Genomic DNA, 25,580 nt, shown 5'->3' on the forward strand with positions numbered 1-25,580 from the left:
GGTACTAATTTATTTTATCAGGTACGGTTCAGTGTCTGTTGGCTGGGGATTCTGTTTGTATTCTGTGTGACCAATGAGGCTTGAAAACGAAAGTAAATCAATTTAAAACATAATTGTGTTAATCAGTGCAATAAAAGTCCACCATATATCAGTCCAAGCGACTGTATTCATTGAATTCTGTGAAAAAAATAGGAGAAAAAAAAAAATCTGCACTGAAAGAATTTGTCCTCTAAACCGTATGATGTTGTCATCAGATAGCTTCCAAAGACAACACAGACAAAATGCCTTTGACACAATTGAACCATAAACCTTAAGGCAAACACTGATGTCTAAATAACTAAGGAACACAGGCAAAGGTTAAAAGATACTGTGTTATCGTGTATGCATGTTGACATCACAGTGCACCTTTAAAGATATACACAATCAGACAAGAGCAATCCACACAAATCCTGACCCTCTAAGTCTTTACCAGACCGGATGAGACCCATGTGTTGGCTGAAGCAAAGACGATTTACAGCACATGAAACTCTCTACCCCAAACTCATTCCTCTCTCTTCGTCATGAATGGATCCTAGCTAAAAAAGGAATTTCCTAGAAATGTGGTAACCTCACTCACCCTGAGCCATAACTGAAACATAACCGCCTCTGCCTGAGTACAGGTGTTTGTGTGCTTATTTCCAGTTATGCATTCAATTACCTCTGCAGAATGAAAATGTGTTAACTTGAGGCATTGTACAGTCTTAATCTCCTTTCACACAAAAGGATTAAAAGTATGAACTGAAAGATGATACATGTGCAGGTAGCGAAGGCTGTGACATAAGAGCTGTGATCAAAGTCAACCAAGCGGACAGAAACACGTAGTTCGACTGAACAGTCCAGAGATGCTGTTATCTGATGTGCAGCGTGTTTACACGTAGCCAGTGTTTGAGCCAATTAGCTGTCAGCATATATCAAACAATCTAGAAGCCTAGTCAGACTTTAGAAAGTTTTACAAAAAAAAATGGTGATATGCTGGCAGAAACAAGCAGTGTTTTGATGAGTCAGTGAAGGTGGAGACCATTATGCATGAACTAATGGGTTTGCCTGCTGGCTCTCTGATTATAACGTAGATTATGGCGGTTTGGTTGGGAATGAGTTATGCAAATCAGATAAGGTCACACGTACACACTCTGCAATCCTGCGCACTATCTGCCGTACTTTATTGTGACTGTATACAGCACCGAGATGCAGACACCTTGCGTGACTAAACTGAACTGCTGTGAATAACACTGATATTTTTCCACCTAAACGATGTGTGCAGAAGTGGCGCAACAGTTGATTTGCTCCATAATGCGAGGACCTGTGTGTGCCAACAGTGTGTGTTGAAAAACAACTGATTCTCTCTACTCTCTACTGAGACTGAAACAGATGAATGCCATCGAGAATGTGGCTTTCGAGACATTGTTTGCAGTTCTTAGTCACTGTAAAAACAAGTCTCAATCTAATGCAAATACTTCACTTTCTCTTTCTCTCAGTCACTGTGCAATATTATTCCAAATTTTGTTTGCAAATATAAGATTTTATTGGGATTTTCCATAAAATGGACTTGATGGGTTTGCTTAGCTCAAATATATGGCAACACAGCTTAAGATCAGAAGCAGTGAATGAAGTCCTGTTCATGTCAACATGCTTAAAAAGCTTCCCATGTTTATTAGAAACTGTTTTTTTTTTTCTGTATGGCCCTTCACTAAAAATGAATGCGATTTATCTAATCAAAAAAAAATGTGGCAACAGATTACAAGCAATGTTATTAATTCAATTTAACAAAAGAATTGAATAATAATTAATCAAATTAATTCCTTAAAAGTTAACCATTTAAAATTAGTTAAACGTACAAAAAAAGTACATTTAAGTCACCATTATGGCGATTGGTGTTTGTCTTAGGTTTGTTTTAAAATAATGGTTTTCTCCTTCAGTTATTCTGCTTGATAACATCAGGTGTCTTCAATGTTGGCAATTTAAAATAAAGAGTTCTTAATTAATCTTTGACATCGGTCTGTTATTCAGATATTTTAGTTAATTTTTTGGTGTAAACTTTACTCATTTTGATTAATTATTAGTCAAATCTAATTTGTTGAATTTAATTAATAATATTGTTTGTAATCTATTGCCACAATTGTATTGATTAGATAAAGCATATTCATTTTTACAGTGTTATTCATATTTAAAATACCACTCACTTTTATTTTCAGATACGCAGGCACACAGACGTGGTTTTACATAACACTGAACTTAAGGTCAACTGCCACACCCAGAGTAATGCAGAAGTGCAGAAAGAACAGATTTTGAAACAACAGATTTGTTCTGTTTCAATTTTCAAGGTATTAAACCTTTTTTTTTCTCAGTGCGTAGTCTCAACCTAAAATCTGGCTTGAGCCCATTTACTTCCTTGATGCGTGTTCCTGGTGATATTGTGAAGAATTCATCCATGCACGCTATTCTTCATAAAATATTCCTTTTAAATCATTTCTAAATAAAATATCCTGCTCTGTCTCTGAGACAACTTTCCATTACTGCTGATTACACCAGTTACAGAGCCTCTCAGAGGACATGGTGATGGGGAAATATGAGTGGGCAAAAAAATATGTTTAAAGTCAGCATGAAATCAAAGGTCACTGAAGTATAGTCACTATTGTGTTTAACTTTAGTGTCCTTTTGAAAAAAATAATAAAAATTCATTTGCTCTCTCGCAAAAGCATTGCATTTCCCTTAGAAACATTGTGTTTGCTCACAAAAGAACTTCAATATGATTTCCATCACCAGTTTCTCCGGGAAACGCAAAACGTTTGTGAGCGAATGCAAATTTACTGTGAGCGAGTGCAAATGTTTTGTAAGCAAACGTATAATTATCCATTCCATCTCATTTCCCCCCCATGTCTTTTTAAGGGCTCTGTATTTAGACAATGTGGGCTATTGGATAATTTAGGCAAGGGGTATTCAATTAAAGTTCCAAGAGGTCTGATCTCAATATTTCCTTCCCAGTGGAGGTCTGGTTAACGCTTTTTTTGAAACAGTAATGCATTTCTATTGAGGCCGCCATAGTAAAACAAAATAAAACTAAACAATCAAAATAGTCATCAAAGATGAGAATCTTGGGCCTAGAGAGACAAAACAGTGATGTCTGTGAATGTTTACCAAAAATGGACCCAAAAAATATATATATCTCCCAAATATGAATATAAATAGGTTGGTTTAACGAGCTATCCGTTGCCAAAATGCGCGCGCAACTATTTGATCACGTGGCCTGTAAAAGGGTCTATACTGTTGTTAAAATAACCGCGTCGTTTGCACCTCTTAATGCGGCTTGTTGTGGTTTTAGCAAGGGAGAGATAGAAGCAACGTGCATGGAGCGGAAAGGGCCAGAATAAAGCACTTTTAGCTCTAAATAAAAATATTACAGAAATAGCTGTGAAGGATTACCATAAACAACCGAAAGTGTGTGTGGTGTTAACCGCTCTGTTATTTGATGTGCTGCTCACTTTATTCTCTAGAAATGGTAAAATGGTGTAATTGATAACACTGATTAACACTGATTTTGGCTTTCGAGGGGGAAAAAATACCCCTTGAATATTCAATGCAGTCTCATCCTAGGGCACCGTATAGTGATGCTTTTGACAATGCATATACATCCAACTCACATGGCAACCTTTAGCATCAATATAGACCATTTCACAAGATGTAAACAACACTGGTCCAGAAGCACTTCCTGTTTCAGTTTTTTTAACACTACATAAAAGCTGGGATAAAATACAACCAACAGAACATTTAAAACTGAATCAAAAAGTTAAACAAACATCTTTAAGATGTTTTCTTTACATGTGAAATAAAGAAAACAGTTACAAACTGAAACAGGAAGTGCTTCTGGACCAGTGTTGTTTACATCTTGTGAAATGGTCTATAACATGCTTCGTTTATGGGCAGGTTTAGGTCTGGGGTAGGGTCAGGGTTAGACCACTAGGAGGCGCCTTCTGGTCCATATATATCTGCGTCTCATTTTGATACTAAAGCGTGCCATGTGCGTTGGATGTAGACGCATTGTCAAAAGCGTCAGTGCATGACGCCCTGGGATAAGAACGGGCTGGAATATTATGTTTCACTCGGAAATAATATTACGGTTATAAATTCAATTTTGATCAATAATGTTTTTTTTACTTTTAAAGTTCAATCCTCTTTACATTTTCATGGAGCAATTTGGTATTTGGTACACTTCCACAAGTTCTCAAACACATCTGGAGTACTCAAGGACAAATTGCAAACTCAGCTCAAATTGCAGAAGGCAATATAACTGCCATTTCATAAATGTGCTCCAACACCTTCATTTGCCCTAAAAGCATTATTCCTTTTGTTCAGAGTTACACAATCTGCACCAGATTGTGAAGGTCAAGCTCTTCAGCAATTGTCTGCTTACTAAGCTCCTCCCGTCTGCATGTTTGCATATGCCCATCCCTGCTTCAAGCTTTGCATGTCTGCAAGTGTTTATATGTTGTCTGGCTCAGACTCTATTTCTGGCATGAGCATTGGTGTTATGTTTGGTGTGACCTTGACATTACCTGTAGGATTATAACAAGCTGAGTCACTTCTATCCTGTTGTTCATTATGAACTACTCTGACCAATGTGCCATTGCATTCTTTATTGCTGGAAGGAACTCTCTTCACTGCACCCTAACATTAATATCCCTTCTTCTGGCTGTGGACAGATTCACTTCAAACAGCTCTGTGACATAAACATGGTAAGCAGCATGTTCTCAGAAGCCCTGCCTAAGTACACAGACCACGGGAAGAGAGTCTGCATGACCCTCACATGAGGACAAGAAGGAAGCTGCTTGACATGGGCTCTATTATTAGACACTGGCATGGAAGTTGTGTTTTTTTTGTCAGACAAGACCCTGACTACCCTTTCCTCATATGAAAACGAAGCGGATGGACTTCTGATAAAGTGCTAACAGTGGTTACACATCTTCTAGTTCCCCATATCTAAAACCAAAGTGACCCTATAGATACAGTATTTATTGATGGATCATTGGTGAATGTCACTCCAAGAAAAATAGAGAAAAATAGAGCCTCAATCTCCATTCTGAGATTTTTTTTGTTTTGTTTTGCTTCCATAACATGTCTTCTTTCACACTAGTGGACATAAAATATCAAATATTTCTTTCTTCTGCTGAACACAAAAGAATTTAGAAGAATATGGGCAAATAGGCCCAACGCCCCATTGATTTCCATAGAAATAATATTATGGAAGTCAATGGGGTCCATAAACTGTTTGGTTACCGACATTCTTTAAAATATCATCTTTTGTGTTCAGCAGAAGAAAGTAAATTCATACAGTAACAACTTGAGGGTGAGTAAATGACCGATTTTTTTTTTTTATATATATTTTTTTTTATGAACTATCTCTTTAATTGTATTTTATTACACTTTATCCAGTTGCGTATGATTCAATTACAGGCCGTTTTTTCTCAAAAAAAAAAAATAAATAAATAAATTCATTCACCAAGACAAAATACAAATACATATCAAATATCAAATACAAGGTCTTGTGTAATATGTAAATGTCACATTAAGGAAGTAAAACTGGTTAAATTGGCAAAACGTTCTTTATTTGGCCGTTGTTGATAATATTCTTCGATTTAGTGATATCATAATTAATCCTAAGAAGCTTGCCATGGTTTGAAGTGAACTTGGCGCAGATATAGTTCTCTTCTGATTCGTGACATTGTATCATTTGTCAAGATCTAAACGGACCTCTGATGTAATGTCGTGTAAAGTTTATCTGGGGGATGTCCTGTGTCTCTTTTAGATCTGGGTGACTGTGAGTGTGAGAAAGAAAGACATAGAGTACATACTGAAACAGGGAAATAAAAAAAAAAATGAGGAAGAGAAAGAGCTGGGGTGGGAGGGCTTTCACAGCTGTTGTTCTGCTGTGTTTCCTCTGATAGTGGACTTGGCTGTACTCCCAGTTCTTTAGGTAAACGACTCACAACACAATTACCTCCAACGCCTTTTTATGAAAAAGCAAGGTGGGAGTATGCAAAACAACACTTATTATTGATTCCTAATTTTCTCTTAATATACATAGTTGGGTTGTTTTGCTTTGGATATTTTGAATGCTTTAAGAATAAAGCATATTCTTATGTAAATACTTTAGATATATCCTCTTATAAATCTGTTGCCAATCACACAAAATGCTGACAATGCTTACATTAGCTGCTTATGTCTAGATCAGCTTATGGCACATGCACACTTTAATTCTGTAATCTGGTCTACACAAGTGACCCTTTGCGAGTTCCACTGGTCGGTACATTGGAGGGACGGAACTTATTCTAGAATACTAATTGAGGAGAACAAAAGCTCCCAATGGGCCCTCGACTATGATTCTCCGGGTGACCATGGCAACACTGAAAACCTGACAGATAACGCCTTCTTGAATTTCAATGTGCGTCAAATGTCTTTTATATACATTTTACTAGTAACACTAAAGAATTGTGTAATGTTGAAGCTGAAACGAAATTCATCAACTTTCAACTGTGTAGTGTAATTGATACTGCTCTGCACAACAAGGAAGTAACAGAAGTTGGTGGTGATAATAAAAATAATGATAATAATGATTATTGTGTATAATATATTCATAAAACAATGAAAATAATTCGTATTACCCTCTTCTACTTCATAGATAATAGATTCAACTTCAGGAAAAAAAATACACTGTTGCGTTAACAATCAGTTTAACATGGCAAGACATTTGGCTTATACAAGTTCAGTCTTTTGCCTTCAGGTATGTCTGAGGCAGCTCTAGTAATGTAACTATATCAAGTAACACCCAAAATAAAGGTGTGTTTCATCTACAGCACAAACTTTCCATGGACGCCTGTGTTAAGTCAGTCGTGCATACTTTTTGTACTAGTCTGGCATCGTATCATTATAGAATAAATATTTGTTTTGGAGGAAAAGATAAATGTGTTGTTGATCCAAAATTCATCCAGAACTTTGGATTGATGTTACGTACATGCACTTCTATAAATCCAATATTAAGCATCTTTCTCAAATGATTAAATAACAACTAATTATTCCATTGTGACCTGGAATGTATTTCTTTGTATGCAAATCAGCATGTTTGAATGATTTCTGAAGGATTGTGTGACACTGAAAAATGGAGTAATGGCTGCTGGTCAAATATATTGTTAAATTGTAATACACAATACTAAATTTTTACCCTATTTTAAGCGAAAAAAGCTGCATGCTTGAGCATTTATTTTTAACACTGTTCCTGAACATTTTAACCTCCATGTTTGTCTGTGCTCTGCACATTTCACGGAGAACAGCTTCCTGAAGAGTACAATGCAGGCTATACACACAAAAGCTTCTCCTTGAAGACTTAACCGTTCCCATTTTGTCGGGACAAACTGTTGTTTATGGATCAGAACTTGTAAGTTTCTCATATTATTTGTAGTTGTGATTTCTATTACCAATTCCAATTATAAGTTTTGCTATGTTTGATATAAACAAAGGGAAAATCTTTGCCCCGCTTGCATGCTAACATTACTGTATTGATGTGTTTACTGTAGCTTTTGTAAGACTGTTCACCACCCCTTAAGGAAATTATCCATGATTGTGTGACCATAGTTTTCCAACAAACATGATTAAATGGTGGATATCTATCTATCTATCTATCTATCTATCTATCTATCTATCTATCTATCTATCTATCTATCTATCTATCTATCTATCTATCTATCTATCTATCTATCTATCTATCTATCTATCTATATATATATATATATATATATATATATATATATATGAAATCCTTTCAGCACAATCTTCTCGTTCGCTAACATTGTCAGGGTCTGAATTGGTTTGAAATTTACATCATCCTTATACATTATTACACTAGAGTAGCGCTCATGGTTATGAAATGGTGTGACATTTCCTGAACACGCCCTAAGCGCTTCCAATCACAACACACTGGGACAGCTAACCAAACGAATCACTGCACATTTCGCATTTTGGAAGGAGGGGCTTCATTGAAATGATGCGTTCAACCAGACTGGGGAGAGGGAGCTGAAAACATATTCTACACACACACACAAAAAAAAAAAAAAAAAAAACTAAATCAAGTCTTCGGAAAAAAGGGCATAATAGGACCCTTATCATGTGTCACACCCTACTTGCTGAGATCAAGGAAATCAAAATTGGAACCTCTATACATATTTAAATGAGGTACAGTTTTATGGAGGAACATACATTTCCTCATTGAGGAACTGATTTGAAGGATATATTTAACCTAGAACACCAGAGAGTTTAGGACTATGTCAGATAAGTTAAAGGGGCACATAGATTTACTCTGAAAAGAACGGCTCATCTCCTCCTAAGATGTTCTCTCTGGTTAAGGTCTATGAAGACTAAAACATTCTTTGCTCTTTCTTATCGAACATACTGTAAGAGCAGCCCAGTTCTCAAACAAATGACACATCATGAATTGCAGGCCCTGGGAGATTGCAAAGTTGGGCCACAGCTCTGTATTTTAAGTCCAAAAAGAACCCAATTGCCCCTTTGGACAAGGCTGAGAACAACATGTTTCACATTCCAGATCTTAGATTTCTTGGCAGAACTTTGTTCATAAGTTATAGAGTTCACTTCTCTGTTTACACCTTTGTCTATTTGTATTTGCTTGCATGAGCAACCCATCATGGTGATCCATTCCATGATATATCAATGGAAAGAATGATGATGTAAACGTGGTTAGTGACACTAGTAATTAGCACAACACAAGACAGCAGCAGCGTGAAAATAAACTACATATAACACTAGTTTAGTATGCCAATTTAACACGGCAGATACTGTAAACAACTGAAAGAAGTCACGGCTTACAAAATGCATCTTGTCCGTAGGTTTGCCACTTCGGTGCCACTTTTTAGCCTCTCTGACTTGAAGGGATACAGTAGTTAACCCAAAATGAAAGCTATGGAACATAAAACATGATTTTCTTACTGTAAATATGACTTTCTTAAAAGAATCCTGCAAGCTCTTGTACATTTAATGAAAATAAATGAACAATTAGGCTGTCAAGATTCAACTTTACTCGCTGTTAGACACTGCTAAAAGTAAACAGATGTCAAAATGTACAAAGAAAGTGATCATTCAAGTCGTTCTTCAAATAATTTTGAATTGGCTAATTCACAAAAGAGACCTGGTCAATTATTTGAAGAAATCTGCTGCAAAAGAATGTTTTGTTTATTGGCCAGGTTGTTACTTCTCCTTCCTATTACATATTAACGTAACATAACTTTCATTTTTAGGTGAATGTTCCCTTCAAAGCAACCTTTCTACAGATCAGGCTTCACAAAAACGATGAGGAGTAATTCAAATTACCTATTTTTTGCTATTGCTGGATTGCACGACCGGTTTACAGGAAACCCAAGACGGAACTTGGTTATCATTAATCACATTGACTGTTGGATTCACTATGAATTAAAGACAGAGCAGTCTACTGGCATGGACATGTTAGCCCCAAACGTTTCCGATAAAAGCAGAGGGAGGTTAAGAACTACATGCAAACAAGTCGATTTCACTGAAAAAGCAAGCCTGATGAATCAGTGTCGTTGACTCTTTATTCTTCTATTCTTGTCTTTGAGAATTGACGCCAACAAACCATAAACCTAATAATAAAAACCTAAAATAAAGCTTGTAAGTATGTTTATCAGTGTCTAAGTTAGTCAGCATCTCTTCACATAAGAGCTTTGCGTCTATGAGAAGACACAGTGCTTTTCATTCATCAAGCCTGACATTTCTAATGAATTATATGCTTATGCGAAGTATGTTATCAATCAAAATGAATGGTGGCATTCATACCATATCCACAATTTTGATTGAGTACATCAAGATAAACTCACTTCTATTCATATATAAACACTGTGCATAATACGCATTAGACACGCTTTTTTAAGTTGTGTTGGATGACTCAAAGTTCCCAACATTATACTACAATATCTTATACTTAACCAAAGTGGACAGGCAAATGCAAGTTTACACTACAAAACAATCTCCAGCTTTTATTGCTTAAAATATGGTTTTAGTTCTGTCGGATGAGACTTATGTTTAGAGAAACCAAGTTTGTTTAATTAGCTGCAAGTCAAAAAACCAAACAACACAGAGTTGTTTACTGTGAAAGGGCTGTTTTGGACTGAAAATTTTTCACTGCGTTGCCACACATGCACATGCCCAACACGCCAGTAAAGAGACAATATGTCGCTGAGTGATAACGTGATCTATAAATACTGGGCAAAGTCCATAGGTAGAATATGCCATCCTGCTTGGATGCTGCACAGCAACCCTGTGGAGAAGCTCCTCACGGGACTGTAGCCAAACATGGATGAGCTCTAATAGCAAGCTGATTCATTCACTATGTGTTTTAGAGGACACAATGTTCCAGACCAGTCAAGACAAACCTGACCCATGTTCAGAGTAGCACAGTGGAAAAACACTTTCCTTGGAGGTCTGTTCTGTCCACAGCAGAACCGTTCAGTGTCCTTGACTATACAACATTACATCCCGTGAAAATAGCTGTGATGTACCTTGTACATTAACAACGTTTTGTCAAGTAATGTATCCTAAAAATGTGCTTGGTAACATCTAAGTAAATTTTTGTTTTATTCAAGATTAAATTATTGTTTGAAATGATTGAATCGCCTGGATTCACTGAACTGAACTGAAGCTATGTTAAATGAATAGTTCACCTCAACCTTACTTGCCCTCAAGTTTCAAACCTGTATGAATTTCTTTCTTCTGCTGTTAGCTGAACACAAAAGAAGATATTTTGAAGAATGTCAGTAACCAGACAGTTGATCTATCCCATTGACTTCCATATTATTTTGTTCCTACTATGGAAGTCAGTGGGGTACATCGACTGTCTGGTTACCGTGTTCAGCAGAAAGAAAATTCATTTTGAAGTGAACTATTCGTTTAACATAGCTTATCTAACATAACACCTATCTTGCATCACTGGATGGTCCCATGCAAGTGAAATCCTTTTGCACCTTAAACATTTTACATATTAATATTAAAAATTGTATTGTATCGTAGTATATTGTATTTATTATAGTAACAATGATAACAATGATAAACACCCTTTGATAAACAAATTAATGATTTGTTATATATTGAACGTCAAATGTCTTCTGATTGGCTGTTAATGTTATTGTTATTATTATATTTATTTTTAGTGAGTAAATGATGGCATAATTTTCATTTTGGAGTCAACTATTCCTTAAACTCAAACCAGTTGTACGTCTTTTTGCTCAACAAAGAGTGAGTAATTCACTCTATTATTTTACGTTCCTTCATAAAAACCTATATTACAAAAGATAATGTTGATGAATAGGTTTTTAGCGCACTTCAACACGTTTTCTGCTGAGTTGAGCTCACTATGTGTGGAAAAAAAAATAGACTATAACTTGGGCAGGCAGTGTGAATACTCTAATCTGTTAATATGGGTGCTAAAATAATTGCACGTTGCTTTGCCTGTGAAGTGAGAAAGCACAGATTCTGCTCATCCCATGTGGGCTCCCAGACGCTGATATAACTAGGGCAAACGTTACAGAGGGCAGATTACTGTTGACAAGTTCTGTCATTATCTCAATGGACGTCATTGCCAGGGTGTGAGCAGACAAGACAATAAAGGGCAAGCACTTTTTGCAGGGCTCACCTTTCTACCGTCATATAAACAACTCATGCTGATGCTTTCCACAACATTGCATTCCCACAAACAAACGAGGCCAAAAAAAAAAAAATCACTGGAAAACATCAATAAATGTTTACATTTACATTTATTCATTTAGCTGATACTTTTATCCAAAGCGACTTATAATTGCTATATAAATGTCAGAGGTCGCACGCCTCTGGATCAACTACACTGTAAAAAAAAAAAATGTTTTCATGATTTGTAATCACAACATTTTTTTCTTTTGTCAAATCAACTTAACTAATCTATTTAGTTCAGATAACATAATATTTTGAGTTTCTGATGATTAAATCAATCTCCTTTATTGTAGTAACTCAATTTTTCCATTTCAGTGAACTTAAAAGTTTAAGGCAATCAGGTTACTTCATTTTTTTTTAAGTTAAACCAAAAATATTTTTTTTTACAGTGTTGGGGTCAAGTGTCTTGCTCAGGGACACATTGGTGTCTCACAGTGGATTTGAACCCGGGTCTCTCACACCAAAGGCATGTGTCTTATCCACTGCGCCATCACCAACCAGAATTTGTGCTTTCATTGATTTTTAGCCAATAAATGTACTTTTTTCACATTCAATTCTGGCACAATATCACATGAATCAAAACTGTCCTTTCACTTTCGACTGCAGTGAAGGTACTGTATACAGTACATTTCAATTAAACTGGCCTTGGGGGAAATTAAGGATACAGTCCCGTATGTCTGCGATCAAACTGCTATTATGTCTCAACATGATCAGACCTCTGCTTTACCCTGAGGTAAACACAGCTGAAACCATCCAGAAGAGTTTTTTAACAAGCCATGAACCCAAGAGGCTATTTCACAAGCCACCGGGGCAAATTTATTTCACAAGCAATTGATTTGACCTCTTTACTAAATACTGTGGTGATATATTTTTGTTGAAGGCCGGCCACAATCAACAACATTAGGTTACCTCCCGGCGGAAACCTTGTGCCACTGAAAGACTACACTGGCTTTAAAGGGACAGTTATATCATCATTTACTCACCCTTCTGTCATCCCAAATCTGGTACACGAAAAATGAGTTTTCTTTAAAAAAAAAAAAGTAGTTGATTTGTGCGCCATACAATATTTTCAATGTAGTCTTTTATGTTATTTTCTTTGGATCAAATGTGTAGTATTGAGAAAGGTTAAATGAACTGTTTTCTATTTGAATACATTTTAAAATATAATTTATTTCTGTGATGCAAAGCTGAATTTTCAGCATCATTACTTGATCACATGATCCTTCAGAAACCATTCTGACCTGGGGCTTGAGAAACATTTCTTCTTTTATTAATTACCAATAATATTATTAAAAACAGTTATTAGAAGAAGTTACTATTGATGAATAGAACGTTTACCTAATCCGTTTGTGTTGGATTACATGATTGATTTGTATTGCCTTAACTGAAACTGGGCAGTGCTTTTAGTTCCCAGCATGCTTTGCATTTGGTTGAATTAAGAGAGAATAAATTGTAAAATTAAGTGTTATTTTATGTTTTTTGAGAAATTTAGAAAAGGGAAAGACTTGATAGTGTGTAATAGTGTTTAATGTTAAATTACATTGGAATTGTTAAATAATTTAAATCACAGTGGGTTACCATTGTGGAGAAGAGTGGAGCATTTTGTTAGGCTGTCGACTGATTTCATTATTTTCTATTGCTTTGGATGGAGGAGCATGCAAATCTTAGCATTCAAGATGCTAATATGTGCTTCGGCTAGCAAATAGCTAGCTAAAGTCTATCAATTTAATTAAATGTCACTGAATCAAATGGAATATAAATAGATGAATGAATAAAGTGCCTTTGAATCATGCTAGGAAGCCTTTAAAAAATCACGTTGAGACTACTTAAATTGGATAATTTAAAATTACATAATTCCATTATGTTGAAGTTTCAAGAACAAATTATGTTTGCTTAACGTAATCTAGTTATGTGGAACCTGTTGACAAATTAAAATTAATTAAAGCCAACATATATTTTTTTTTGAGTGTGGTTGACAGCTGAATATTCTCATTGAATAGCACATTTTTCTTATATAACTTCAAAATACAATACAGCACATGAGCTAAATTGACCACTTTTACATGGAACTTGTAAGCCTTCATTTTGCAATGAATTTAGAAATGCAACCATGACAGTTTATCACTCATAAGCCTTAGACAACATTTATATTACATGATTGTCAGTGACATTATTCGGTCTCTGTTAGATTATAAAACAGCACAATGTCTCTTTATTAGCCTGTGTAAACATTTAGTCCATTGTCCCAGGTCATGGACTCTGAGGCACTCCAGTGCCCTCAATAATATGTTTGTGTTTTGACTATAGCATGACCGCTCTGGATGAGTGAATGCCAGTGCTGGGTGGGCTTGCAGACAGTGCCTGTCAGTACCCTGAACCCTCCTTCTGGGAACAGGAGCACCTTATACCAGACAACAAAGCCTAGGCTGGCCCAGAGTCTCTGGCTCACTGTCAAATCTCCACCGGCCCAGTCACAACAATGCTGCTATTCAGCCAGCCAATTAAATGGATACTATACACCTCTGTGCGTGTTTGTCTGACTATGACAAGTAAATTACTGAACATGTCTCTGCTATGAAGACAATTGACCTGTTAAGCCACTGAGCAACTTGATCCACCTGTTGCATTTTATTACAGCACTCCATGTACTGTCTGCAAGCCATTTATTACAAACAGCTTGAGTTGAGAATAGCGCTCGCTAAATTCAGAACTGCATGTGAACTCATTATCAGCATCATCAATGCAAATGACTTGTTCCCACAGCACAAGCTCAGGGGATGTTTAATTTACAGACCGACCAGCTGCACAACTGAATGCACCGCATGTGTTACATCAAAAGACTGCATCTCATTCCAATAATTAACTTTGACATTATCAATTCATTAGGTTTTATATTTATGGAGGGAAATTGATGGCACATTATGGTGGGTGGGATGTTTGTATTGCTTTTTTCCATTCACTCTTCGTCTATATTTAAAACCACATTAACCATTAAATATGTGAATGTTCTCTCTCTGTATGTCTCAGTGGTCATCTCCATAATTTTGTGGTCATGTTGGTAAAAGATTCACTGAATCTTCATCATATTTGCTTTGTTCAGAATCTGATTCCCTCTCTCTAATTAATTATAATTATAAGAATTATAAGGTTTTATCTCCGTTTAGGGTAGTTCTGAGATATTGAGCATCAAAGTTTTTACATCCCAGCTGGCAAAACTGTTATGCCAACACATTCTTACCCCAAGGCCTCACCTTTGACCATGCTTCAATATTTGATGTTTTAGGCGCCCTTTAGCGTCACTTACATGACACGATCCTACGGCGTCATCTAACTGACGCTAAAGGAAAGCGTCAGATAGAGGACGCGGTTAGGTTTAGGTATGGGGTGGGGGTAGGGTACACGCGATCCGATTATGTCAAACTCAATTTCGACTAAAAGTGGAGATAGAACCTTATAATTCTAAGCTCACGAAAGGTCAACATCATGCATGATGGAGACCAAAACACATCGGTATTTACAGCCCATTCTCATCCCAAGGCGTCATCTAACTGACACTTTTGAGCATGCGTCAACATCCGACGCACATGGCACCCTTTAGCGTCAATATGAGACGCGCCTCCTAGTGGTCTAGCCCTAACCATACCCCAGACCTAAACCTACCCACTTCATCTAAAGGCTGGTTAACACGGGACGATTTTAAAATTGTCGGCTGATTTTCCAAACGTGAGAGACCCCACACACGGTGATAAAACATCTGACAGTTTTGGTCGTACAGTGTGTGGTGCGCAGCCACACGGCAAAATCAATTTATCACACACGAACCAATTTGACTCCCGAGCATTCCCAGGTCAGACGGAAAATCTTGCAAAATCCCTCGAGATCAAACGTGACTTCAGAGTAAACAATCATGGCGGACGAAGAGGATGCAGTGGCGATAGTGTGTAGTTTGTTTTTAACGAAAATAAAAAAAAAAACGTCCACTGGACTTTCTGGTGCGCCATACCGCCGGGCGCTGGCTGTTTTATTTTTTTTTTTCCGCCGGTGCTTCCTCTGCACCTCGTCACCTCTATTTCTGATTGGCTACACGCCCTGGGGGACGCCACACACGAGAAGAACACGTTGGTTATCCCCGATTATCCCCTTATCCCGGTCCCGGCATCCTTCCGAGCAGACGAGAGCAGTCTTAACACACCACACGACAGGAATATCTGATCAGATTATTTTACGATAATCGTCTGCTAAATCGTCTGCTAATAATCTTGCCGTGTGAACCAGGTTTAACTGACGCTAAAGGCTGCCATGTGCGTCGGATTTAGACGCATGGTCAAAAGCGTCAGTTAGATGACGCCCTAGGATGAGAATACGTTGGTATTTATGTATTTGTTATTAACAAATACGACACTTGCATCTATGTTGCATAATTCAACAGATGTCAGAAGAATGCAGCCTTTTTTGAGGAAATAGCTAATTTGCAGCACGGATTACACACTCACTCATGTGCATATCTAATGTGAAGTCATCGTCACCCCTAGAATCAGGTAGTTTAATGTCAGGTTCGATTCGGCAGACTGCTCCCCAGTCAACAAATTATGGCTTTCACATTAGCAATATTATTCATGCAAATCAGTGTTTCACTGTCTAGACTGCACATCCTAGTGCCGTTAGTCTGTATACTGTATGAGTAATAAAAAGTTATATCACAGCTTTGCAGTGCATGGGTAATGTTCCACATTTTCACTGATTGTCCGCTTTTCACGGTTTGGAAATCTGATCAAATCAACGTTTAAATGATTGCTATTGTTTTGAAACAGAAGTCTTATGAAATGGTTCCTGCTCCTGTTGATACAGCTGGGAGTGGTCAGCATGTCTTCACAATGTGGTGTAATGTATGTCTAAGCTGATCTTCTCTATAATGTTGACCATGCGAATTAAATAGGCCTGTGAGGCTACAGAGAGCCAGGGATGGTTGGAAATAATACTCAGAGGTTCCAGGCCTGGGGTTTCTCAAAGCCTTGATTTCTTCACGCTTATAGTGCAGAATCAGCCTGACATTCACCAAACAACTTTTTAAAAAAAGACCACTCAGCCAAAGCCACCGAAACCCTCATGACCTTATGTAACAGTCTGCTGCGTGTTCCCTTCGGGATAATATCCTGCAGGCTTTAGGAGGATCTCTCGCAAATTAGTTTCATCTTTTGATATGTTTTTGTCCTCTGCTGTAGACTTGGCAGTGCACAGACGTTCATTGTTATTAAAGAGTGTTTTTTGGCATATCAGTACTGCTTGGTATATTGATAGGGATTTCTCAAGTCTCTGCTTCAACAGGTCCTCAACAAAGCTTGATCTCCCATGTGGGGAATATTAGCTCTCTTTCCTCATGTGATGTGCTGGATGCCTTTTATTAGTAGTGGCTCCTTTTCGTGCCGGCTGTGCAGACATACGCGTGACTTTGCATGTGTGAGTGTGCACGTCTGATCCATATGTGGGTTTTCAAGCAATCCAAAATGCTGTGTGTGATATACCATGGTCTGTCTGAACACTCGATTCTGATAACCGTTTAATGCACAGGTAGTTCTAAATCAGTTTAATCGACGTTCTATATTAATGTGCTGTTTTTGTTCAAGCACACACAAGCATACGTCCAGGGCCGTTGATGGTGGAGCAAAAGTAGTCACGATCAGTCTTAATGTGATTAGAGATCCAGCCTGTTCTCACGTAAATGCGTCTCTATAAAACGCATTGTGTATTGTCGTGTAATTTGAGCCCGTTCTCATCCCAAGGCGTCATATACGACTCTTTTGCCAAAGTGTAGACATCCAACGCACAACACCCTTCAGCATCAATATGAGACACAGATATATACTGTATGGGGCAGAAGGCGCCTCCTAGTGGTCTAACCATAACACTACCCTATACCTAAACCTACCATAACCAAAGCGTGTTATATTTTCGCTAAAGGGTGCCATGTAGGTTGAATGTCTACGCTTTGGCAAAAGTGTTGTATATGATGCGAAAAATAGTTTTTACGTGCATATGAGACACAGTTTTTCGTGTGTATTTGATATGCAGTTCTTTTGCGCGTAATACACACGCCCTCCACACCACTAATTCTACCCAAACATATAATACACACGCAGCCCACCCCACACTTTTACCCCCACACCCCACTCACTTTAGCGTATAAATTACACGACAATACACATACGGGCTATAAAGACGCATTTAGTGTGATCGGGTTGAGAGATCACACTGTGCAAACATAAATATTCAGGAGCGTGAAATCTTATTCTTGATAATGAATTCAAATTAAAGCTATAACATAAATAAATAAAGAAAAAAATAACGTAACTTCCAGTCAAATACGCTACAAAGATCAATAACAGCTGTCAAGTTGTCAAATCTGGCAAATGGCTGTGTTATAACTAAGCAGGATAACCCATGGCCAGCTGTGCATTAAATGATTTTAATGCACAGCTGGCTATGGATTATCCCTTACATAAGTGGTATGACTGGACCGTAGTCCTTAAATACATTGTTTGTCTACATTGAACTTGCCACTTACTAGCAATTGCTCTCATGAGCTTTGTAATAAATTTTTTAGACTCAAAGATCAATATTTCATGTCTAATATTTTACTTATGTGCAAGTAGCTGTGTAATAAGCAGGATAATGTACATCCGGCCGGTTGTTGTTGCAGGATAAACCTCCTCAGACTGATGCAAGATGACTCTGTCAGGGTTTATTCTGTGATAAGAGGCTGGATGTACATTATCCCTTACATAAACCCTTTTGCCTCAGTAAACTCCTAATTAGTGCTTATTAAAGGGTAGTTATTAAGTTTAGGTATTGGGTAAGATTAAGGGCAAGTAAAATATGGTCTTGCAGAACAAGACATTAAAATGTGTTTCATAAGTAATAATAGTCAGGAAATGTCCTAGCAATATGCATGCTAATAAGCAACTTACAGTTATAGTGAGAATTGGACCCTTACTAAAGTGTTTTAAACTTTTATTGTAAAATGTTTACTTATAATGTAGAATTTTAAAGAAGCAGCCAAAATGTTCACTTAGGACGGAGGCCTGAGAACAAGCAATTCTGACTTTTGTTTGTCAGTCAAACTGTTTGGTCAGAGATTTTAGAGCAAGGCTGAGGTTTCAGAAGTGATCTCACACATGGGCATCGACCATGTAGGGTGGCACAGTGTTGTCTTTTCAACATATTTTGGAAGGCGTAGACAGCATTTAGCAAGCTTTTGCATATTCTTGAACATGGATTTGGGGTGTGATTTAAATAGAACGCTGCTTCCAAGAGTTATGCATGTCTATGAGTCACACTTCTGTTTTTGTTTTTCTGTTTTGTTCAGGTGAAGGGCCTTATATTCTCTTTAAATATATATATATATATATATATATATATATATATATATATATATATATATATATATATATATATATATATATATATATATATATATATATATATTATGTTCCACTGGCTTTTCTTCATCCGATGTTATGGTGACACAAAACTCTTTTGTTTTCTTCTTTATTTGCATGTTTTTCTCAGACTCATATTTCTCATACAAGCATAAATTGATGTCTTTGGATGTAACCCTAGCTAATTTCCACATATTCTTTGAGGTTTGTGTTGTATTGGACCGGCTCCTGCATGTGCCGTGTGTGCTTCTCTCCCTGCTGGACAGATATTTTGTTTTTCAGTGACTGTGAGCATCATAAATCAGTTTTCGGTCGTCTGCGGTATATTATCTTATTATAAAACTCACATTAACCTGGAGTGGATCTAACATAGGGATATCAGATTCAGAAGAATAAATATACAAATATTAATATGTATTGCACTATGTGAGAGCTCACCGAAGATATTTAAATATTAATGTGTTGGTTTTTAAAATATTGAATTAGGGCTGTCAGGATTATTATTATTTTTTTAGATGCAATGATATAATGAGATGAGTTTCTCGTGCGCACGTGATACGTGATAGACTTTTTTTTTTTTTTTGTTTGCCAAGGTCCCTTTAGAGGCTCTCTAAATATATTATATTATATTATATTATATTGCTTTTTTAAAGGCGAAAAATACTGAGTGTACTGTTAATATGTTATGCAATCGCATCCATTCACCAGACACTGAAAACACACCTTATAATTAAATCCCCATGGATAATTCCCAAAAACACTGGTTCCCAGATGCTATAGTGCAGATCATGAGCTGTTCAGCTTGGCATGTCTGGATCCATGTCTCTGCATGCCTGGAGATGTGGATTACATTTTGCATAATAAGACTGGCATTTTAGAAATATGTCTGTGAGTTTAGTGGACATGCAGGACTTAGTGTTGGCAAGACCTCTGTTACTTTGTTTCCTGCATACTATTAAACAGACACACCTTTCTTATCATGGTTATATCAATAACACAATGTTCCTTTCTCAAGACATCAAAACGTTTCACCATAACACAAATACGTTAGTATTTAGTCTGCAAGAAGTGTGAAATATGAAATATTATACCAAATAAGGAGGAGAGAAAGGAATAATCGTATCCATATGATACTAGAGTGCCAATTTTGTAAAATTGCTGGGATGACAAGGAAAGTATGCTATCCCATAGCAGAGAGCAGTCCAACACCAAAGAGAATTGCCTTTCCTGTCATGGAATACAAGAATGGGTTGGTGTACTTACTAACAATGGCTATTTGATCATAATAAAACAGCTGTTGAATTCTGTGTATTTAGTAACTGGGACTGTGAAGGGTCATTGGGCCAGAGGTCCCATGCAGACTGTTCCTGTTTACATCCCGACACCAGGTTCATAAAGTAAAACTAATTATGTAGACTGTAACCTTTCACTGCCACGTATAAAACGGAGGACACCCCGATAAAGAAGATTAAACATTAACTGGAACACTTAACAGGAATCTTGTTTCAGAGGCGTACCAGTAAGGTATAAGATATATTGTCCCGTCGTAAAACAGATTAGATGCTGACTGCTGAGCAAGAACTTTATCGCATTAAAGGAAGAACAGTTCTTTTTAAATTGCATGCTATGTTAATATTTATTGCAACAAATGGGTCCCACTTTATATTAAGTGGCTTTAAGTACTATCTACTTGCATTGAAATTAATAATTTGATGCAATGGACTTATTGTGTACATACATGTTTTTACATTGTACTTATATTTTGAAAATACCTGCATGTAATTACAGCTGTAATTAATAAATGTAATTACATTTGTAATTACACAGTTGACCCTTCCCTTACACCTTAACCCACCCTTAAACAACCACACCTAACCCTAACCTTACCCGTATCACACCTCAATAGCAACAAAAGTGTTTTACAATACAATCTGAACAAAATAAGTACATTGTACTTATTTTTCGATGTAAGTACATAGTACTTAAAGACACTTAATATAAAGTGGGACCAGATTATAATCTTTTCATTAACAATATCTGTTTCAAATACGAATTTTATATCGCAGAGTAAAATTGTTATTTGCTAAAGTATTTGCTAACTTGTTGATATGATTATGGTATTAACCAATACTATTTGCTATGACAATTTGAGCAGGTATAAAGTGTAGCACTATCTGAGAAATAAATAGTAGACAGTATGACAGGCTAGCTATAAACATTTAATCTATATCTCTGCTAGATTTACACTAAATACTTCCAAAGTGATGTGCGTTATCAATAGCATATGGAATGCAGTCTTATCATCTGCCTGCAAATGTCAATTAAATATAGTTCAATCTTTTTGTAATTACCTGGCCTTAGCTGATCATTTTTTCCATAGGCCTCATCTGTAATTCTCCCGCAGACTAAACATTTTAACCACTATCAGATTTTAACAAACTATCCTAACGCCCAAATGTTTATTTTCAGTTTGGATAGCAAGGTTTCATGGAAAAATGTGCTGTGAGCTTGATCCTGATTAGAAACTTTTGCCAAAATACCTGCTCTGGATGGCTTGCAATCTGTTTTTGACACTTTAATATGCTGTAGTACACCACATCGGCTTGATCCAAAATTCAAAATCATGTATACAAGCTGTCAGACATTACATTAAAATCAAATTTATGAGATTTCATTGCATCCAGGGTTGTTTTGGAAACTCCTTTGACCATTAAATTTGACAAACATGCATATTACCTGGAGAGGAATTTGTTTTGCTGCATACTTTAGCTATGGGGTGAAAGACTATGCCAGAACGGTATGTAAATTGCCCATAGTTTGTAAATGAATGGGTGTTTTGAAAATCTGACTAGTTGGGGGTGGGGGGTGTGTATAGAATATTTGCACAAAATCATTGCATAAACCTATTGAGTTGCAATGAATGGGGAGATTTAAGATTGGACTGACTAAAGACCTTCTTAAGTTGCATGCGCAAAGGCATGTTCTTCATACCAATCTACACATTCCTGGGACCCTGCTGAGTACTTGAGCCACCCTGTTAAATAACACCGTTGAGCATGGTCTTTAATCATGAGTTTATCAGGAAGTGTAAATAACTAGTAGTGTTCAGTGTTTGAATTGAGATTGTGAAACCTGTATTGGTGTTGGCTGGTGGTGGACAATTAATAAGTGATAAATTAGTAGACCCAAACCAATGAAAATGAGCTTGAGATTGATCTAGTTTAAGCAAACCGATAGTGTAACCAAAAACAAATCACTTAACACTATACGAATAACCAGTTAGCCTGGAGGAGGCCAGAATTAAATGAGTGAAAACCACAGTATGTTGTTGTCATCAAACTAAAACATCCTGACATTAGTCATTAACCAGCAATCAAAGCTCTGGCAAAGACTTTTACGGTTTTTATGACCTGAAGTAGATGTGTGTGCCAGGGCAGGTGTGTGATGCATGTGATGTTTAGTCACATACCTGTGGAAGAACAACAAAATGGACAGCATGGTTTGGTCGATGTTGCTGTTGCAGATGCCCTCGTTGAGTAGGTAACAGGGGTCCCGGACCACCGACTCCAGTGAGTCCTGTCTCATGATGTTGTTGAGCTTATCTGTGTTTAGGTTCTGAAAGTGAAGCTGGTCCCGGAGCTGCTTGAAGTGGTTGACTGATGTAGGACTGCCCAGGCTCGCTTGGCCCGGCTCAGGCTCGCAGCCATTGGCCAGATCCAGACAGCAGCTGCAGCAGTCCAGGCCGATGGGTGAACGGCACTCCTCGTTTGACATCAGGCGGGTCAGGTTCCCTACAAAGGGAGTCAGACGGTAGCCGTGACAGGTTCTCCTCCACCTGCTCCAGGTGATCTTAGACCAGACCTCCCTCCTTCTCACGCAAGTCTGTACCAGGTGCCACGGGAGAATCTGCTGTGAGTTGATCCTTCTCGACAGCGAGTGCCAGAGTGTGTGTGTGCGCAGGTTTTTATGAGCTGGGGCGACTGTTCGCTCGTAATGATGCAGCAAGAAGGCGTTTAAAAAAAAACAAACAAAAAAAAAAAACAGAAGCTGCTTCTGTTTTTTTTTTTTTTTTTGGTTTTGTTTTGTTTTTTCTTCTCGGTGTCCCCTGCCCTGCACTTTTCTCTGCCCCTGTGCGTGCATACAGTGCAGACAGCGAGAAGAGGAGGAGGGATGGAAGAGAGGGCTGGAAGGGAGGGAGGAGGAATCTTTCTGATTGGTAAAGCAGGGCGATCAGTTCACAAAAAGATCCCGCCTACTTTCCCCTCAATGTCACCATCGGGGAGGAGCGAAGCTAGGAAGGGAGTAAAAGCATGCTCTTTAACATGTGCACTTCAGTGCTGCCAGGGGCGGGACCATGAGAGAGAAAGAGCAAACGTGACTCCATTTATATCACTGAATCAATCACTGGTTTGGTCTCACTTTCCTAAGGCTGGACTTTGCGTGCTGGCGGTACAAATACTGCTTGTGCGCAGTGTTCATTGGCCAGTGATGTTTTTTATCAGTCTTGTTTTACTTTTACAAGTTTTCCCCTTTCCTTTTAAAGAGAGAATTTGGCTCAAGTATCAGTATCTATAAAATGTCACTTAATTAGACGTTAATTCATTTGAAGACCGTATTATGCTGTATTCCATTTACCAGGGAAGACGAATGTATGCGCTGGGAATGACTTCACACCCGAGGTGACAGCGCTCCAGTAAACAGAAAACTAAGATGGACATGTCCAGGCAAACCTTTTTTTATGCTTGCTCTTTCAGAAAACAAATACATAAAAAAGTGGTATTTTGCACAGATAGTCTCATGTCCAGAATAGAAGTTGAATAGTACTGTGTGACGACTGCGTTTATTGAGAGACAGACAAACAAAAGTGATTTTACTGTGTCACGGTTGACGCACTCAGCGGCCATGTTGGATTCTGAAGCCAGGGTTGTTGTGTGTGTCCCAGACCAATTCGCATACTATCCGTCCTAAATAGTATTCGAAAATAGAAGTAGTACGTCCCAAATCGTAGTATGTTGAAATGAGTGTTTCAAAGATACCCGGATGGTCTACTATATCCGGTCAGAATCCGAAGTGTCGATCGATGCACACTCTGACGGCTGATATTGCCCACAAACCATTGCGCGGTGGACGAGGAATTGGTTAGAACTACAAATACGAGTAAAAAGTGTAAAAAAAAAAAAAAAAAAAAACTACAGACACGGAGTCCCGCGGCTGTGTTGAGAGGTTTAGATAAAGAGCTTTGAGTGATTAATTATCAGTATCTAACCTGACGAAAATTAATTTATTCAATGTTGTCCACATTATATTGCATGTGTAGCAGCATTGTGAACTTTTTGTAAAGATACGTTTAGCCATTACTTTTTAAATGCATCATTATATTCAAACTGCAAACACGAGGAGAGTTTCTGCATGAAAGACCCACGACTGGCAGGTGAACGTGCTCCGAAACGGTAGGAAATCAAATTAGATTGAATGGAGGATTTTTAACTGTGACAAGATGATTGACAGGGCAGTTTACGGTAACAGGACGCACGCAGCACTCAACAGAGCTGTCCGTTAAAGATGATGTGATAGTATGTCTCAAAGCTTGCCTACTCTTTTGCTACACACTCAAAAGTATGTACTTTTTCTTCACAAAAAGAGTACATACTTTTAGGGCGTAGTATAAGTAAGCGAATTAGTGGGACGCAGCAAAAATCTTACTCGAGAGGGTGTTTCAGTTAAAAGTTCCTACTGGGGCATGGAACGCACCATTATTACAAACATACCAAACAATTGCTCGGGATCATTCATTAGAGGTTAAAGGTCAGTAATCCAATATATTTTGTCTATTAGATTGTATTTCCGTGAGAGATGTTGATGTTGATCTGTTTATCTGAAGTAAATAGGATTCCTATCATATTGCTTAACATGATAAAGTAGAAATGCTGACATGAACGCAACACAGTGTCCTCTAAAAAATCATTCAGTTGTCAGTAAATTCTCAGAACACCTTCTAATGATCCATTTCTGAGAGAATGTTTGACATTTTTAATATATGATTTCACCACATTTCTTGCTGGACTTTCCATTGGAATTCAGTCGAGACCAAACATTTAGTTGTTGGGGTCAGTCTGATGATTCTTGTGTATTATATGATGTTTTAATTGTGCGCTTGTGTTATGTGTGTGCAGTGCAGAGCTCATCAATTCAATGCATTGTGCTCCTTTAACAACGTTTGGATCATCTCTTGTTCATTAAAGGAATGCCATTTATTGTGTTGTAAGACTTACCAAAAGCCACTTAATAGGAGTGTGAGAAATTGAGCAGAGAATAGGTGAATTATGATTGCTTTATTGAGAGTGTAAA

The 25,580-nt window shown here is 37.5% G+C and overlaps 1 protein-coding gene across 1 annotated transcript in view; it reads right to left on the bottom strand.

The window, feature by feature from the left end:
* tsc22d3 (TSC22 domain family, member 3) overlaps nucleotides 1-23,250 on the bottom strand; it is a 33,483-nt gene extending 10,233 nt beyond the window's left edge. The window contains exon 1 of the mRNA XM_039648496.2: nucleotides 22,702-23,250. Within this exon, the coding sequence (XP_039504430.2) occupies nucleotides 22,702-23,006 (305 nt within the window). The 5' untranslated portion in view covers nucleotides 23,007-23,250. The remainder of the gene's footprint in view (nucleotides 1-22,701) is intronic.
* Nucleotides 23,251-25,580: the final 2,330 nt, after the last annotated feature.

The sequence above is a fragment of the Pimephales promelas genome, chromosome 9, assembly GCF_988280905.1.
Source record: "Pimephales promelas chromosome 9, fPimPro1.hap1.1, whole genome shotgun sequence".
Taxonomy (NCBI): Eukaryota; Metazoa; Chordata; class Actinopteri; order Cypriniformes; family Leuciscidae; genus Pimephales; species Pimephales promelas.